This window comes from Dermacentor andersoni, chromosome 6 (assembly GCF_023375885.2).
Source record: "Dermacentor andersoni chromosome 6, qqDerAnde1_hic_scaffold, whole genome shotgun sequence".
Lineage (NCBI taxonomy): Eukaryota > Metazoa > Arthropoda > Arachnida > Ixodida > Ixodidae > Dermacentor > Dermacentor andersoni.
Window position 1 is genome coordinate 43,665,451 of NC_092819.1, and position 16,894 is coordinate 43,682,344.

The window sequence follows — 16,894 nt, forward strand, 5'->3', positions numbered from 1 at the left end:
GGCCATTCTGCTGCCACCACCTCAAACTGAAGAATGCATGGCTCACGTTCACAGCTTTCCAAACTTGGGATGAATAACAATTGGCATTTGTGCGTTTATAACTAGGGATTTCATTTTTGAGCATTTATTTGTTTGAAATTTGGCAGGAATTTATCGGCATTCATCCTCCTTGCTAAATTCAGCACTTATCGCTGCCTATTTTTTTACAGTACCACATTTTCGACATTTCTGGCTCTTTGGAAGATTTCTCACGTGTTTATATTGGGAAGGGACCAGCAAAACAAGAAATCTTGGTTGTCATAAAGGCAGCAAGGCAAATAATTACACAACTGTTTTGTTAAAATGCATGCAGCAATTCTAGTCTGAGGGCTGGCAGTGCCCCTTTCACATTTATGATGTGCAAAAACCATTTTGAGTCCTGTGTTATGCACCTATTGCAGTAGCACTACAAAGAAGCATTAGAGCGTAGAAGGGGCATGCAAGTCTGTACATAGTGCATATCGGCTTATGGCGTTGGGGTGGGCATCTGGCATGTTTATTTCATAAATTACTAAACACTGGCCTGCGAAAAATTATTGGGCCTCTGCAAATTCCTGGAATCTTGCCTTAAGCACACAGGCTGGTCTGCTTGTGCATATTGAAATTGCCTCTTTGGTGGTGTCCTCGCACTGTTATTGTTCATGCACTCGGGATGGCTACTCCACGGAAAGCATCATTTTTTACTCCATTACCACATTTCCTTCACTTGTTTAACAGCTGGATGCTTAGGCCAGCATTGGAGGATACGCGCAATAAGAGCGGGGAGGAATAGATGTGCATAAGGCTCCCATTCAATCTGCTTTGTCATGACGTGGTTGGCGAGGTCACTGGTATTCGGGTGGGATTCAGGCAAGGTAGACAAACAACAAACCTGCTTGTCGAGAAACCCTACTCTTACCCCCCACACTCGGGAGCTTTTATACCAGCCGAGCATGAGTACCCCATTGGAAGGGTTCGGCCATGTTGTGCGGACCAAGTCTGATGAACCATGACGAATTCCTAAATTCGGCAGTTTTCGGTTTAAACCATACTCCTTAAATTAGAATCGCCAGGCAGTTTTCAGCATTTATCAGTAAAAAACAAAAACTTCAATCCCTATTCATAACTGTTGTCTGAACTGATAAGTTGAACAAAAAATTGTCTGCTACCTCAGCAATCTAAGCCCACAAAAATAAAATTTATAGTTTGGGGCTAGAGACAGGGCCTGCTGAAAAATTCTTGAAACAAGAAGCAGAGACCCTTAAGCGAGGATAACATTGCAATAGTTATGCACTTGTTCAGAATAACCTTATTTCAACGAATATCACATGTGGTGACAACGAATATCACATGTGGTGCTAGCATCAGTACATATATGTACAGTGTGTTTTGATATGAACAGCATACTACCTACATAGTTGCTTAAGATTATTTTGCAGCCTTCATAAAAATGTATAAACTGGAAGAATTAAATGGTATTTGTAGCAGTGGAAAAGTGTTTCCCTTTTGGAACGTATGTACACCTTGATCTACTTTTTCTGAACGGGAACTGAAGAGGTACAAGAATGCTGGCACTGGCATTAGAATATGAACAAGATTGACAGCAGTGTATAAAGAACACGATGACCAAAACAAGCTCGCACAACTGTCGGGACATCTACACAAATTCAACAGAAGTGGGTCAAGTCGACTCGTCAGGCTGGAATCGGCCTGTTGAGTTCGTGTAAATGCTAGCCCGTTGAGCTGACCACTGAGACATCAGTGTTTTATGGACAGGCAATGGGAATTGTATAGGGACACGGCAAAGGCGAACACTGTGTAGTGCAACCTCTTTATTACGATAAGAGCCATGAAATAATAAAGCTGTTACAAATGGCTGCAAGAACTGAAAGCCCTATTCCAACACGTTGATGTCTCGGTTCAATACTGCTTTCCACTATTGTCCAGACGGAAAGTGATCTTTACAGTATGTGCCGCCTGTACCCACTCTGCCTCCACTAACCTATCGGCGTTAACGCCCCACTGATACTGGCAGCTGCTGCTGTAGACCTTTATATCATTTTCCCCTTTGACTTCTGCAGTAAATGTTATTTTTTCGTATACTTTACTACAAAGCCTGACACGGAGAGCACCTGCCAAGGAGAGCGAAGAAGCAACCTGGTGCGCAATGTTGGGAGGGGAGGGGTAGTGGCTGTAGAACAATGAATAATTGCACATTATTTCATTTAATGTGCTATTGATATGTTGATTTATTGTAAAATATCCATTTGGAGGTCATACTAAGATTCATGTCCATGACTGGGCGGAACATATGCAGAGTGAACTCAGGTGCCATGTATTAATTGTAAAGATCGTCTCCCTGTCCAGACCCGTCAGCCGAGTTCACGGAAACGTGATCACGTAGGGATCTGTCAGTCCGATTTCCGACTCCCACTCGCTTCGGGTTGTAAACGTAGCCAATGTACTGCGGTCACATCCTTGCAGATTGTTTCGAAGCGACGACGCGGCCGTAGCAGGCATCGGAACGCGAACCCCTCTGCCACCCCTAGGAGAGTGGAAAGGAGGTCGAGCGCGCGTGCCGGAGTGTACGAGAGGGTTTGGTGCGTGTTTAGAGGGGCCTCGGGCCGGTATGGGCGAGGAGGAGGAACATTGAAAATTAGCCAGGCCCAGAATGGTTGGCATGAATCTCTCGATTAGGTACAAGTTTGCAAATTCTGAGAGGCGAAGCGGTGGCGCTTTGAAAAATGGGACGAGAATGGAGACTGCGTCAACTGGACGAGATTACGTTGGCGTATGCTCTGAACATTGTGGTAATGAGCATAGGGGAAATGGGACAAAATAAATAACAAAGCTGGTTTATGAAGGATCGAGCCCGAGAAGGAAGCGGTAGACGCAGGCGAAATGGCGAAATGCCCCAGCGACGCGCGCTGCGAGCAGTTGAGAAAACGAGACGGATGCAGATGAACGAGTGCGCCGAGTCATGGCAACACATGGCAACACCTTGGTTATGGTGGTTGTACGGCACAGGAAATACTTCACAAGATGTATCTGTGCGTACCAAGGCGTGAATCGTGACTTATCAGATGTTTTAGCAACACCTCCTTTGTTTAAGATGCCTAATTATGAATGAGCCATGAGTAGATAACATAAACGGAGTAGTAACTCACATGGCCACTTTGCGCCGTGTGACACACCGCATAAAACACCTGCATGGGTTTCAACTCTAGTACAATCTATAGTTCCCCCCCCCCCTTTTTTTTTCATGTTGTAAGTGGCGTAGACCATAGAGTTTCCTACAAACATGTTTGTAGGAAACTCTATGGCGTAGACAATTCATTGTCCTAGTGTCAATTTAGCTCGGGCAATGCACAGATTTTTCTACACTAATTACACTGGTTGTAGGAAACTCTACGGTGCAGGCGCCTGTGGCGGCACCCGGTGGTGCACGCTACGGAAGCGACATCTGTGAAGTTTCCAGAGCGTACGGGCGGTACGTGTATTGCAAGTCAGGCAAACCGTACGCGTGGTGTGTGCGCCTGTGCCCTAGCAGCGTTCGCGGTAGCAGCAGCAGCGCACCACCAGTGAAAACGGCAGAGTAGGCAGCTGCCTCGCAGTGGAGGCCGCGCACGGTGGGTGCGATGGCGACTGACACAGCGCCGCCGCAGGATGCTACAAAGCGACTGCAGACCAAGAAGCAGACCCTCGACGATGCGTACGCCCCGCCGGCCAACTACCTGGAGATTGACGTCGGTAACCCGATGACGCACGGCGTTGCCAGAAAGCGGTACACCGACTACGAAGTCCGCATGCGGGTGAGCAGAAACGCCCCACGGTGATTAGGCCTCACGTCGGCTGCCTCAACATTGTCGTTCTCGTTTACAGACCAACCTTCCCGTCTTCAAGAACAAGGAATCGACCGTGCGGCGACGCTACAGCGACTTCGAGTGGCTGAGGAGCGAGTTGGAGCGCGACAGCAAGGTGCGAAGGCCGATTGCGACCACTGGCCCCGTGGGTCACCAGGCCCACACCGGTCGTTCAGTGACGAGTTGAAGAATGCAGTTTTCCCTTGTCTCGCATGCCTGTCGAGAGTGGGAAACGCAGTTCCGTTGTGGCTGTCGCATTGATGCTATGCTGTGCGCAGATCGTGGTACCTCCGCTGCCGGGCAAGGCGTGGAAGCGGCAGCTGCCCTTTCGGAGCGACGAAGGAATCTTTGACGAGGAGTTCATTGAGGAGCGCAAGAAGGGGCTCGAGCTATTCATCAACAAGTGAGCAGAGCGGATTTCTTTTTCACTGAGCGCTCTCGAATGGCAGGCGATTCCCGCCCCCCACGTTTTATCACTCGCAGATACCACATCGAAAGCGTCAACGCGGTGGCGTTTGTGTGTCCAGTACGTAATTGGTTTCGGTAGCACCCTAAACACAGCAAAATCATTTAAGAAATCGTGAAATGCCTTAAAATGCTGCCTATAAGGGCAGTTTATGCCCTACTTTAAACTTGGCACTGTAGTTCTTATTTAGAGCTGGCGTGTTGCTAGCATTTATTAATGAGATATACTATGTGGCCCTTGTGCCCGTGTGTTTAGCAGCCTCTTGTGTGTATGGCGATACCAAAGCCTTATCAGTGTGGCCTACTTTCTATGCTGTGCTGAAGAACTTAGTACTATAACGTCGTCGCCACCTTGCAGTTTGATTACTCTGTTTATTTCAGAAACAACCATCAGCTTTGTGCGTCACATGTTAAAAAAAACACTCGCAACTTTTTAGCAGTGATGTAACTTCTCCGCTAGCAGCGATCAGTGGACGATTTGCAAGATTCAAGTCGGCCTTCTTGCAAAGCTTTATTCTAACCAAATAGTCTATAGACTACATATTTACTTCATGTGCAACAGTCTGGAAGCAAGTAAAAATACAAATGTGCTGGTCTATATCACAGCTATAATCATAGTTGTTCATGTTTCTCTTGTAAAACCAAGAGTGAGTTTTGCCATAGAAAAAGTTTACTTGGCATCACCCTTTCTTTGTGCGGTCCTCGAAACAGGCAAGAACCACTAGCCATTAAGAAACTGGGTCCAGTTATTGCGTTCCTCCTTTTGTTTCCGAAAATATATGAAAGTTCTTAGTTAAGAGAGATTGTTTCAACATAAAATCTTGCAAATTGTCCATTGCATATCTTCCTCACTATCATTGTTCTGTAAGCTATACCTTGCATTATGGTGTACTTCCGTTTAAAGGGACATTAAAGAGAACTATTGTCTAGCTAGATTTTAAGGTTAGGCTTGTGTAACAACAAATTCTTTATTCATAGCGAGAACAGTGCTTTGTAAGCGAGAAAATGACAAATGATGCTTATGTGGCTGTTCCCTTTGAATTGGGTGATTACAAAGCGTGCAGCCAAGCCGAGCGATTGAAGAAAAAGGAAATGAAACAAAGAAAAAACAACGCTATTAGAGAGAAAAAGAAACGGGAAAGTTAGCAGGAGACACTACGCAAAAGGAAGGGTTGGTGCTTGGAGTCATCGCGTCAGCCGCTCCCACTCACAGTCCACATTTTTACCGCTGTATCGCCTGCCACCAGAATTGGAGCCAGGCTTTCATAGTCAGTATGGCAACAGGCTCTCGGCTTTGCAGGTGCAAAGCTGAGTGCCAGAGGAAAAGTCGTGCTATCTATCAGCGTTGGAAAAAGTCTGCACATTGAAGTATAAGATGCTCCGTGGTCTCCATTCGCACTCTGCAGGTCCTGCAATGAAAAGATCGGAGTAGCGCCACTTGTTGTGAACTATGGTACCTCGTATATTGCGAGCACTGGCTGATCCACAGAGCGGTGCTGAGGGAGGTCACGTGGATATTGCGTCAACTTGTCTGTTCTACCATGGGAAGTGGAAATTGAGGAGCTGCGGTGGAACCTTTCGAGTGGTGTCAATTTTCTATGCTGATACAGTATATATTGGCATACTAAAAACGATGATGTACTTCTAGACGAACAACCTATCTAACTTATCATGAAGGGTCCCTGAGACTGTTCGGAGAAATTTTGTAGGCATTAGCACCACGATTTAAGTGAAGTCTCATATTAAGAGAGCTACGGACGATTACAAGCTACCCTTCTCCTTAGCTTTGATTTTTCTCCTCAACTCGTTCGCTGAGCGATTTGGGCTAAGTTCCACCTTCACTGGCTCTGCATCATGTGACATCGTTAGGTCTGCTTCCAGTCTCTTGGAGCCAGCGCGTAAAGGCTCTCCAACCATGCTACTAGCTGCCTGGCTGTCGATCCCCAGCGAGAGCTATCCAAGTGGCACACGTTGAAAGCATTCTGTTGCAGCACCGAGCGTGTCCGGTATTCCGGTTGCACGCTTGCACGCTTATATGAAGCACTTAAATGTGCCACTTAAGATGAGAAGGACCTGCCTACTAATGATCAGAAATGACTTGGTATGCTTGTACAATATCAACAAAATCGTTTCAGTGTCCTTTTAATATGCTTCTTTGGTGTCTATTTAATTCATGAATATTTACACCATGCTATAACAGTAAGTTCCACTAATTTGGTTATAGGGTACAATAGCTGTAAGAACAGAAGCATTAAACATGACACTTATTGCAGCATTGGCATACTGACTGGCAATGACAGGTTCACTTTGCAATGTGCACCTACTGCAGTATTCCTCAGCAGAGTAATACTGGTGTCGCACAGTGCATTTTCACTCTCGATCGAGGCTGATCAGGATTGAATTTCTCGACAGCGTTTAGTTCCCTTTCGCAGCTTGCACAAAGTAGCCAATCGAGATAAAAATGTACTGTGTGGCACTCGTATATGGCTTTCCTCCCTGTCAAAAAAAAACAAAATAAGAATAAACAAAATTAACAAGTATTGCTCGTAGTCTTCTATTCTTGGTGATTGTTCTGCATTTTGCAGTATGAAATTGGTTAGAAAACCACTAACGCACCTTTGTGAAATCGGACGTAGCATCATTGCAACACATTTTTTATCATTGGTGCTTTTGTTATGTTGCTTGAAGTTCGCAACATTTCGTAGCTGTTGTCTAGTGGCAGTGTGGCAGCCACTTAGTTAGCAAACTTCTGGGCATAATGCTCGTTCATGGCTGCTTCAATGCAGGTCATGTTAGACATATGGCTATTGATGTACTTTTAATCACCTGATCATGATGACAGTGCTTGCCAGGTACAGTGACGGGCTTGACAAAAGTTTAGTTGGACAGGCATGATTGAGGCGTGACTGATTGCTGTCATGGACCAAAGTTTTGATGGGATGATTGACATTTTGCATCAGAGCATTTCCTCTTTCACCGGGAATGCTCAAAGAGATAGCGATCATTTAAATACATAGCTTGTCACACAGACTAGTTTGCAGGCATATTGCCTACTGTCCCATCTATGGTGTCAAACATGGTTTACCATGGTTGATAATTTTCAGAATTATGTTTGTGCGACATTCCTGTGGTGGCAGAATGCGAGCACACTCATGTACTGAAATTTGGAGGCATGTTAAAGAACTCCGGGTAGCTTAATATACTAGTCATTCAAAACACCTGTTTCTTTGGAATGTTAAAACCCGTGAATGAATTCATGACTCAATGGTGGGATTTAGAAGAGGTTAGTGCTCCACCTACACACCATGAACCTGTTGTCAGTTCATCTGTGTTAGCTTCCACTCAGCTTTGTAAGGTTGGGCACCAGCCAGAAGTGCAAACATCAGTCAAGCTACTTCATTAGTAACCAAACACTATTCAAGTTAATCAGAAATGACAAGCGCACCTGCCTGGCATGTCAGCACGTAAAAAAAAACAAGGGCATGAAAAAAAATTACCTCTCCTCACCTGACTCTGCAGAGAGAAGTTATATCATGTTTCTCATTTCCTGCATTTGTACCATGTCTTTAGTAATCTGTAGATTTTTGTGAACTTGTGCCAGTTCTTTTAGTTTGTAAGGCTGTTGGGGTTCTTCGAAACATTTCCATGCATGCGCTGACAACTGCTGAAAATGCAGCTCTACAGATGGATGTCTCCTGTAGCATTGAGAAAATCTGCGTTTTACAACTAAGATCCGTCTGCATTAATGCAACAAGCAGAAGTTTGTGCTTTTCTTTGCAACTAAATAGCTAATAATGTGTTCGGTGCCCCTTAATAAACTGTTACTGCAGACTTTCGGTAATTCAGCCCCGGTAAATGAAATTTTTTGGGAAATGCTATCGTGACTGAAGGTCCCGGCCAGCACCCATACATTTCTACTAGCTCAGTTTCGTTATGTCGATCCTGAAATTGGCTTTCACTGGATAATTTGAACTTGATTGGTCAGCATGCACACGCTTGACTGCAATAGTGGCAGTGTTTTTCTTGGCTGTATTAGGGGACAGTGTACGCATTCAGCATGCATAATTTCCCGCTGAAAACATCATTTTTGACCTGCGATAGGAAGATCTTCAGGCGAAATGATAGCTCACAATGAATGATTAACTTTATTCAACACGGACCTTTTTATAACAGAAAATTGGTATGAAAATTACCTGCGTGATGCAATCAGATTCGAAACCAAAACTGCATTCGCAACAGCCTTTCATCAGAGCACGCCTAGCCAGCGTCATTGCCATTTCAGTCACAAGATGTCGGGCAATTGCTGATGTTTCTTGATGGTTGTATGCAGGGTGGCTGGACATCCACTAGCTCAGAATGAGCGCTGCCTGCACATGTTTCTGCAGGAACCAGTGATTGACCGCAACTACGTTCCCGGCAAGATTCGGAACACGTGAGGCTGACTGCTGAGACTGTTTGACACGTCTTTATAAATATATATATATATAATGAGTATATGTATGTTATGTAATAAAGCTGGCCTTTTCTCTTTGACTTGCGGTCTCATTATTTTGATGCCCACCTAATACTGTAGCTGTTTGCCATCTGCTCCCCTCTGTGCATCCTCTCGGAGATCGGAGAAGCGACAGCCGCGCCGTTCGGTCAAACCCAAGAGCTTGGGCTGGGCAAGGAAACTGCTTAATGTGCAGTATGTGTTTCATACATATGTAGTATTCTTTTATCTGCAATGCTTTCTACGGAATAACTTCACATACCCACAACTACTACTTGTGGATGTAAGGCCTACATATTGTTTGCGCACCTTCACGCTTCATGTGTGCAACACACTGCATTTTGGTCACAAGCGCCAGTGACGTGCAGTGCCTGCTGGTCTTGGAAACTTGTCACTTCGCTTATTACGTGGTAAATAGGTTCGCATCCGCAACAACTCCCATGTAACAGTTGCGACGTATTTTGGAACACAAGAGTACGAGGCCAAGTGTTGCATCAAATTACATGACCCGTATCTTTCCTTCATATACTACATAGGTTTTCTTCATTCAGCTAGACCAAATATTTAAATATTGCCTGTGGCAGATAGCATAATTCTAAAACATGCACTATATTACTCGATGAGGTGGATGTTGCTTCCACAAGCAGTCATTTATAGAGTTGACTAACAAAGTGTTGGTAAGTTATTTATTAATTAGTTTACTGCACGTATTGCAGTGTACGAATTGCAGCTAGTGAGTTTGCACGGCATATCAGCTTGGAATCAATATTACCTGCCACGGTAGCTTAGTGGTTGTGGTGTTGCATTGCTAAGCACAAGGCTGCGGGATCAAACCCCAGACACGGCAGCATTTAGATGGCGGTGAAATGCAAAAGTGCCCATGTCCCATGCATTGGGGGCACGTTAAAGAACCTCTGGTTGTCAAAATTAATCCCGAGTCCCTCGCCACGGCATCCCTCATAATCGTATCATCGTTTTGGGATGCAAAACCCCAGGATGTAATTTAGTTGTTGGGATGAATATTGAAGATAGCACCGGTTTCAATATGTGCACCGTTATGCTAGCAGTAAAAATGCACTATCATTCCGCCTACTTTTTAAGGAACATGCAGATTCATGCATTGAAGCAGGAAAGTGACGAACACCAGTGTACTTCATCAGAAGCTTTCAATATGTCGAAAGTGTAGGACCCAGAATTCATGCCAAGTGTGTGCGCCGTGTAAACTCATTGGCTACAATCAATAAATCGTAATGTGTGCTGTAAAATAACTTAATTAGTGGAAATATGTTAATGATTCAATTAGGCATTTCAATTTCTCGAAGCAGTAACGTCCATCTTGTCGAGTAATTTAGCTCAAGGGTCAGAATTGTGCTATCTGCCGCAGGCTGTTCTTATAAATTTGGTGCAGCTAGAAAAACGTTTAGTATGATGTACTAATTTTAGGTATGCGAGCCGTGAGAGAAGTTTGCTTTTTTTTTTCTTGAAATGAAAATAAAGGAGACGTAGTCACCTTATAATAGTGACGGCTACTGCTTTTCTCATAGAGGAAACAATATAAAAGATATGTAAGAAAATGAGAATTCACACGTGCATTTTTGCATTTCACCCCCTGAGGCTTACACTCTTAAGCAAAATTACACCCTTTGGGTCGTATCCTGCCAAAAAACAATAATCGTCATCTGTATTGCTTGCGTTTCCTTTTATAATAATGCTGCGCTCGCTACTTTCCTGTCGAGAATGCTCTGTCATGCTGATAACGCGCATACCCTTCGTGACTTCGTTAAAGGAAGAAAGGAAGGAAGTGCGGACAAGGCAGATAGCGATTATTGTTGTGTGGCGAGATACAACCCAAAGGGCGTAATTTTGCTTAAGAGTGTAAGCCTCAGGGGGTGAAATGCAAAAATGCATGTGTACCATGCATTGGGTGCACATTAGAGAACCCTAGATGGTCAGAATTAATCTGGAGTCCCTCACTACGACAGGCCTCTTGATCAAATCATGGTTTTTCGCGTGTAAAACCCCAGAATTCAATTTTTCTAACTGTCAGATTAATGACTGTTAAAACTGCTCTGAACTCTGTTCCTTCATATTGTCCTTCGTCCCTATTTAAGCCTGGTCAACTCGGACAACAAATTGTTCTACCTGCACTTATCAAGAAATTCAAGTGCCCGGAAGTAAGATGCTGAGATGGGCATGTGGGGAAACTCGGTAAACTCAAGTCCTGAACAACCATTCTTGAAGCTTGCTGAAAGTGAATGGCATTGCAGCTGAGGCTCAAAATGGAGTATCGTTTGGCCACACAGTGACAAAATAAGATGACAGTGTCGAAAAGTTGGCAATGAAGATAATTCAAGTGCCAGGAGAAAGTGCGGTCACCCACTGCAAGACATGATTGAGGAAGATCCTGGTACAATAAGCTGAGACTGGAGCAACAAAATGAAAAGGCAAAGCTTAGAAAACTGGCGTAATATGTCAAACCTCTATGGGAAAAGGGTAGAGTGAATGGAAGAAAACCTGGCATGATAGAGTTGTCGCATGGTTGGTTTTCCACCAGCACAGGGTTCTCTTTTCCTCCCTGTGCCTGGTTTGCTAGTTCAACTGCTGTACTGGCATGTCATTTGCCAGTTCTCCCTAAATAGGCACATAAGTTGCATCAAAAGTGCTCTGTCAGGTGTTTAAACGGCAGACAACTGAAATGTTGCAAATGCATTTATTTGTAACTGCTTAGCCGCCAGATGGCACAGCGTGTCCAGCGGAAAGCGCGAGAAAGGAGCCCGAACTTTACTTGAAGCATCATGTATTTTGTTGTCATCTAGACTGTATAGTGTGTTGCTTCTAGGTTAGCAATATGCGTTACCAATAAATAATTTAGAACAGCAGCTTGGGGATTTTCAAAGTGTACCAAACATTTTATGTAAATATTTTCGCTAAATTCATTCGTGCAAAGTTTGTGTTGGTGTATCACCACATTATTTTGTTTTCACATTGTATTTCTGAATAAATGCATAAAAGACGCGCACCCAACCCCTTGCTTCTTGATGATTTTTTTTTTCTTGTCAGAAGTTGCAGCCTTACAAAACAAAATAGCAACAGCAATGGTTGTGCTGATATTTCTAAGTCACAAACATGGATGCACCAGATGTTGAACTCTCTTGACAAAGTAAACGGGTTCGTGTTGCCATATCTTCACCCAGAGTCCTAAAGTTAACGATGTGGAATGCGAAGGTCTAGGGACTGGTGGACTCACTGTAGCTTGTGTCACACTATGATGTGAGGATTGGACCTGAGAAGTCTACTAGAGCAGTTTAAACAGGCGAGTGTGAAAGAAGATCTTGAGAAGCTCCATGCCATGTTTGAATGCTCTCCTTACCTAAACTAATTTATTTGTTATTTAGGTGGCATTTCGCACAGAGTAGATTGTGATAAAAAAAAACATCCAGAGTGAAACACTTGGTCATATGTTTTCAGCCCTCCACTCTGCTAGACATTTTCGCGGCCATAGGGTGCATTAAAATAACCCAAATAAGTTTCTTCATGTTGCATGAAGTGGTCCTGTTGCTTAACACTATTTTCAGGAGGCATAACTTTCGGCAGACTTATCTTAATTTCTGAGTAATCTGAGTTGGGAGACATCTTTGACTGGCTCGAGAGGAGAGCTGTGCTTTTCCCTGCGCAAAATAGACAACACGGCTGAATTCACTAGCAGTGCAGTGTCCACAATGCAGGCCCTGATGTCATCTGAGAACATGATATGATTCTACAGGCATTCAGATAAAATATCAAGGGACGCATGAATCCTTTGGAGGCCATCCTACTGTATTTGCCGATTTCTTTCTTTCTTTTAACTAATTGGACATGATGTTTGAATGATTGCGGTATTCTTTCCGGATTTACTACCAATATCTTGGCTGGTGAAGCATTGAAAGAAGGAAAGTCTTTGTCTCCCGTTTTTTCTGTTCTTTGTCTTGTTTTGCACTCTGTAACAAGATGGAACACTAACTAGCCCAGTCTCGTACTTCACTGAAGGAAAAGACACATCTATTACTGGGTGACATAACTTGTACCATAATTTAAAAAATATGCAAGTGGCCATATAGCTGGATAGAACCAAGATAATGTTTGCTTTTTCGTGTTTCGCAGGCTCTCTTTCAGGCTTGGAAAAAACTTTTGTGGAGCACATTTTGAGCAACAGAAAGCTGGACTGGGATTATATCACAACCTACAACTTTTTTATTGACGCTTTTGCTCTCAATGTAATATTTGTGCAGTTGATTAATTAATAATAAATAATTATGTAAGTAGGCAAAATGCAAGAAACATCCTGACTTGCTCCAAGTGACAACAAACAACATTAGCTTGGTTCTGTCCAGCTATGTTACAGTGAACTATGGTACCCTATGTGGTACTTGCATATTTTTTATATTTTGGCGCTAGTATATGTGGGACACATAATAACAATGGTGGTAGCCCCAACTTGCACTCCATTCTTGTTGGCCATTTCACTTGGATGCAACGACCTAATATTGAAAAAAAGGGGCAGCTCAGGTGTTTTGGAGGAGCTGAAACCCTCACTTGTAAAATGCAGAAATGTTCCCATTACGGTATAACTGCTGAACTGAGAAATAAAGTTTGATGCATTTAAAAGAAAGCATTGGTGACTGACACTTAGTCTCACAATGTTTACTTAGTTCCTCATAAACATAAAGAAAAAGAGAAATATTCCAGAGAAAAAATTCAATTGCTTTCAATTCAATAACAACATTATATATGCATATGGCAATTATGCAAATGAATTTCAGGTCATATGAACTGAGATATAACAACTTTTCTTGCTTCACTGTTGAAGTGGCAGTATCTTTTGTATGTATGTGAATTCTGCAATTGACAGCTCATTTTTTTTTTTTTTTAATTTGGTTTGTTTTACAAAAGTCCTGAAGACCGAACATGTAACCTAAATAAAAATTCAGTGCCATTCCACTCTGTGCAGGTGGATGGGCCACGAAGCTGTTTAGCGCACAACACAGGGGTGACCCATAATATTGAACAAACGTACGAACACATTTTTTGTCCTAATCTGTGGTTACCGTGGCAATATAGGTACACACACACATTCGCGTATCACCTCTGCTATTAAATGTGTCGTTCACCTACAACAATGAATGGCTCATACCCCCTTAAGCTCATGCTGCCGTGCATGCAGCCTCCCCATTACTACGACATTAGACATTAGACCCAGCAGTTCAAGACTTCCCATATCACTGCATCTATAGCTGCAGAGCTCGCGGCTCTCCACGGCGCACTTCATGTGATAAATGTTGAAAATTCTTGAAAATGGGCAGTCTTCTACGATTCAAGGCTGGCCTTGCAATGTGTGCGGTCGTTTCTCCGACATAGAACTCGCGATCAGCTCAAGTGCGAAATCGTGGAAGTTGTCCACCACTTGAGAGAAAAAGGATACCAGGTCACTGAGGTATCATTGGAAATGATGATGCAGATAAGGCAGCTCGGACGTCTAACAAAGAAGACCGCTGCGTACCCATTCCTCTCTCAGGGATCAACACTGCAAGACAACTTTGCATTCTAGCACACACACTCTCCTTAGCCGAGTGCAATACCGCACATACAAGGCACCCCAGACTGCTCAGACTAAACCTTTCATTGCCAACTCAGACCTCTGGCTGGACTGCACCGACGTGACGCGTCTCTTCTGTGTCGGTTGTGGCTGAGAGTTGCCTTCACGAAAGCTTACTCAGCACTAATTGGAATGGCTGATAGTCCTGTAGTATATGTGATGCATGTGGATGCGAAGAGAACCTTTACTACTTAATGTGCCACTGTCCTCAATTTGAAGCACAAAGACAATCTTTGTCCAACACATTGAGAAAACTAGATGATCGTCCTCCGAGTGAACAGCGTACTAGAGCACCGTCCCCCCGCTGATCATCGGCTCACAAGGCAGTGCGCACACTTTTGTGCTTTCTGAGAACATCTGGTTTGCATGAGCGGCTTTGACTTAATGACTGTCTGTGCACATCTCTTCCCCTTCTCCCTTCCCCCCAGTCTAGGGTAGGCTGGACTAGTTAACATCCCTGCCTTCGTTATAGCCCTCTCTCTCTACGTTGGAATGATGAGCGACTACAGAGCCAGCTGTGGAAGACGACGGCAACGAACGCGCAAGGAAGCACTAGCGCAGTTAGCGCCGAGAATTTTTAACAGTCCTTTCTGAAAAGTTGTACAAAACCTTTTAACGCGACAGCGTTAGGGAGCTCGTGTCGCAGAAAAGTCAGCGGCGTTGGCGAAAAATCCCGGAAGGCAATTCATAAATAAAAACAACTTGCAAGATGGGCTGGGTGGGAATTGAACCAGGGTCTCCGGAGTGTGAGACAGAGACGCTGCCACTCAGCCATGTGCGGAACCATAGGGAGCGCCTGTCGATCTGTTAATGCTTCTGTGCATGCATAGCGTGTAGTGAATGCGTATGGATATTAGACATGAGCGCATTGTTCAGGCCCCAGCACATGAATACTTCATTGAAAGTGTGCTATATATAAGCGAATTTTTCTGCACACAGAGTGATCCTCCTGATTGGCTAAGTGCTTTGGACAAAGTGACTAGCCTACATCGTTTTTATCACAACACACTGGTTCACTCAGCCATGAGTTTGACGGTTCAAAGTGCGACAAAAGCGCCTCTAGTGAATGCGGTGTTGCCTTAGAAGCGTGCCGTAGAAAGTTATACTGCGGTGTATATCGGTAATTATGAGCATGTAAATTACAGAAGTTGCAGTTAAACGAGTAGCGAAGTACGTTTCCGCTACATTTCTTTTGCGCTTGGCGCACACACAGAGCCATCTTGCGGCAAACACAGAAGACCCCCTCCTCGCTATGTACGGCGCTGCCCCGACAGGTGGCGCGCCACTCGACCGCTTCTCCCCTTCGTCTCGTCAAGAGCTAGCATGCCGAGCGAATGAGTGGGCGGTGGGAACGGGGTGCGATAACGCTATCGCGTTCCATTATTGAAGGCGAAGCTTAAGCGTCCTCCAATTTTTTTTCAAAAACATATGTAAAGGTAGTTCAAGGGCGTGTTACAGGTCCCTGAGCTCACAGGGTATGGACATTAGGGTATGTGACATTGAGATTAGACCTGTCTGCACTATAGAGTTTCCTATAATATTTACTGTATGAAACTTTATGGTCTGCACCAAGTTGTGGTCTGCACTATCATTGATCCACATGATGATTTGTTTTTATCAACAGGGGGGGGGGGGGTGCACATTTTATTTTCAGATTCTAGTCGTAGACAGCTTCGCTGTAAAATTCAGAGCCAAACAGCCATTACCACTTGACGCTTTACTTTATCCATAGTTTCATACAATAATTACAGGAAACTATGATTTTATCGGTTTGCACAGTTGCCTAACCAAAATGGAGTGAAGGTCGGCAGATTAAGCGTGGCACTGACGCAATAGTTCCAACGTGGAATTGTCTTTTTCACGTTTATTGAGGTTCATAGAGCTCTAAATCCTAGATAAAATAGGCACGCCTTAGAGCGCCGTAAACAATTTAATACTTTTTCGACAAAGATACTTTGTTCTGACGTCACGACACCATTTGTGGTCACTTAGGAACAGGACGTTGCGACGTTTTGACAGTCGCTCCGAATCCGTTAGCATACGAGGCGACAGAGTGAGCAGGAGCGAGTGTCGAAAAGTCGCAATGTTCTGCCCCCACTTATGCCCACATACTGTATCGTTACGTCGCGGCTCAAAACCCACCTAGAAACGAAACCAAAAGCAGGTGCAAGAATTTATTATAATAAATTGTTCACGGCGCTCGGAGGCTTTTCACTATTTTTTCTAGGGTATAGAGCTTTATAAACGTCATTTAAATTGCATGAAAAAATGCACTGCACCTCTTGAGAAAAAGTACTGGAGTCATATTATTCGAATTGTCCCGCGCGTACCAGTGTAGCCATGCCCAAGCAGCTGCAAGTGAACGGCAAGCATCAAAAGAACGTACAGTACGTGCTGTATCAAATACAGAAGTACGGAAAGAAT

The 16,894-nt window shown here is 44.0% G+C and overlaps 1 protein-coding gene across 1 annotated transcript; it reads left to right on the plus strand.

Annotated features, from left to right (window-relative positions):
• Window positions 1–3,416: 3,416 nt before the first annotated feature.
• On the plus strand, window positions 3,417–8,879 carry Snx3 (sorting nexin 3). The gene is made up of 4 exons (XM_050170767.3): window positions 3,417–3,830; window positions 3,901–3,996; window positions 4,160–4,284; window positions 8,677–8,879. Exons 1-4 carry the CDS (start codon window positions 3,657–3,659, stop codon window positions 8,780–8,782), a joined length of 501 nt encoding a protein of 166 aa, XP_050026724.1. The 5' UTR covers window positions 3,417–3,656; the 3' UTR covers window positions 8,783–8,879.
• The last annotated feature ends 8,015 nt before the right edge of the window (window positions 8,880–16,894 follow it).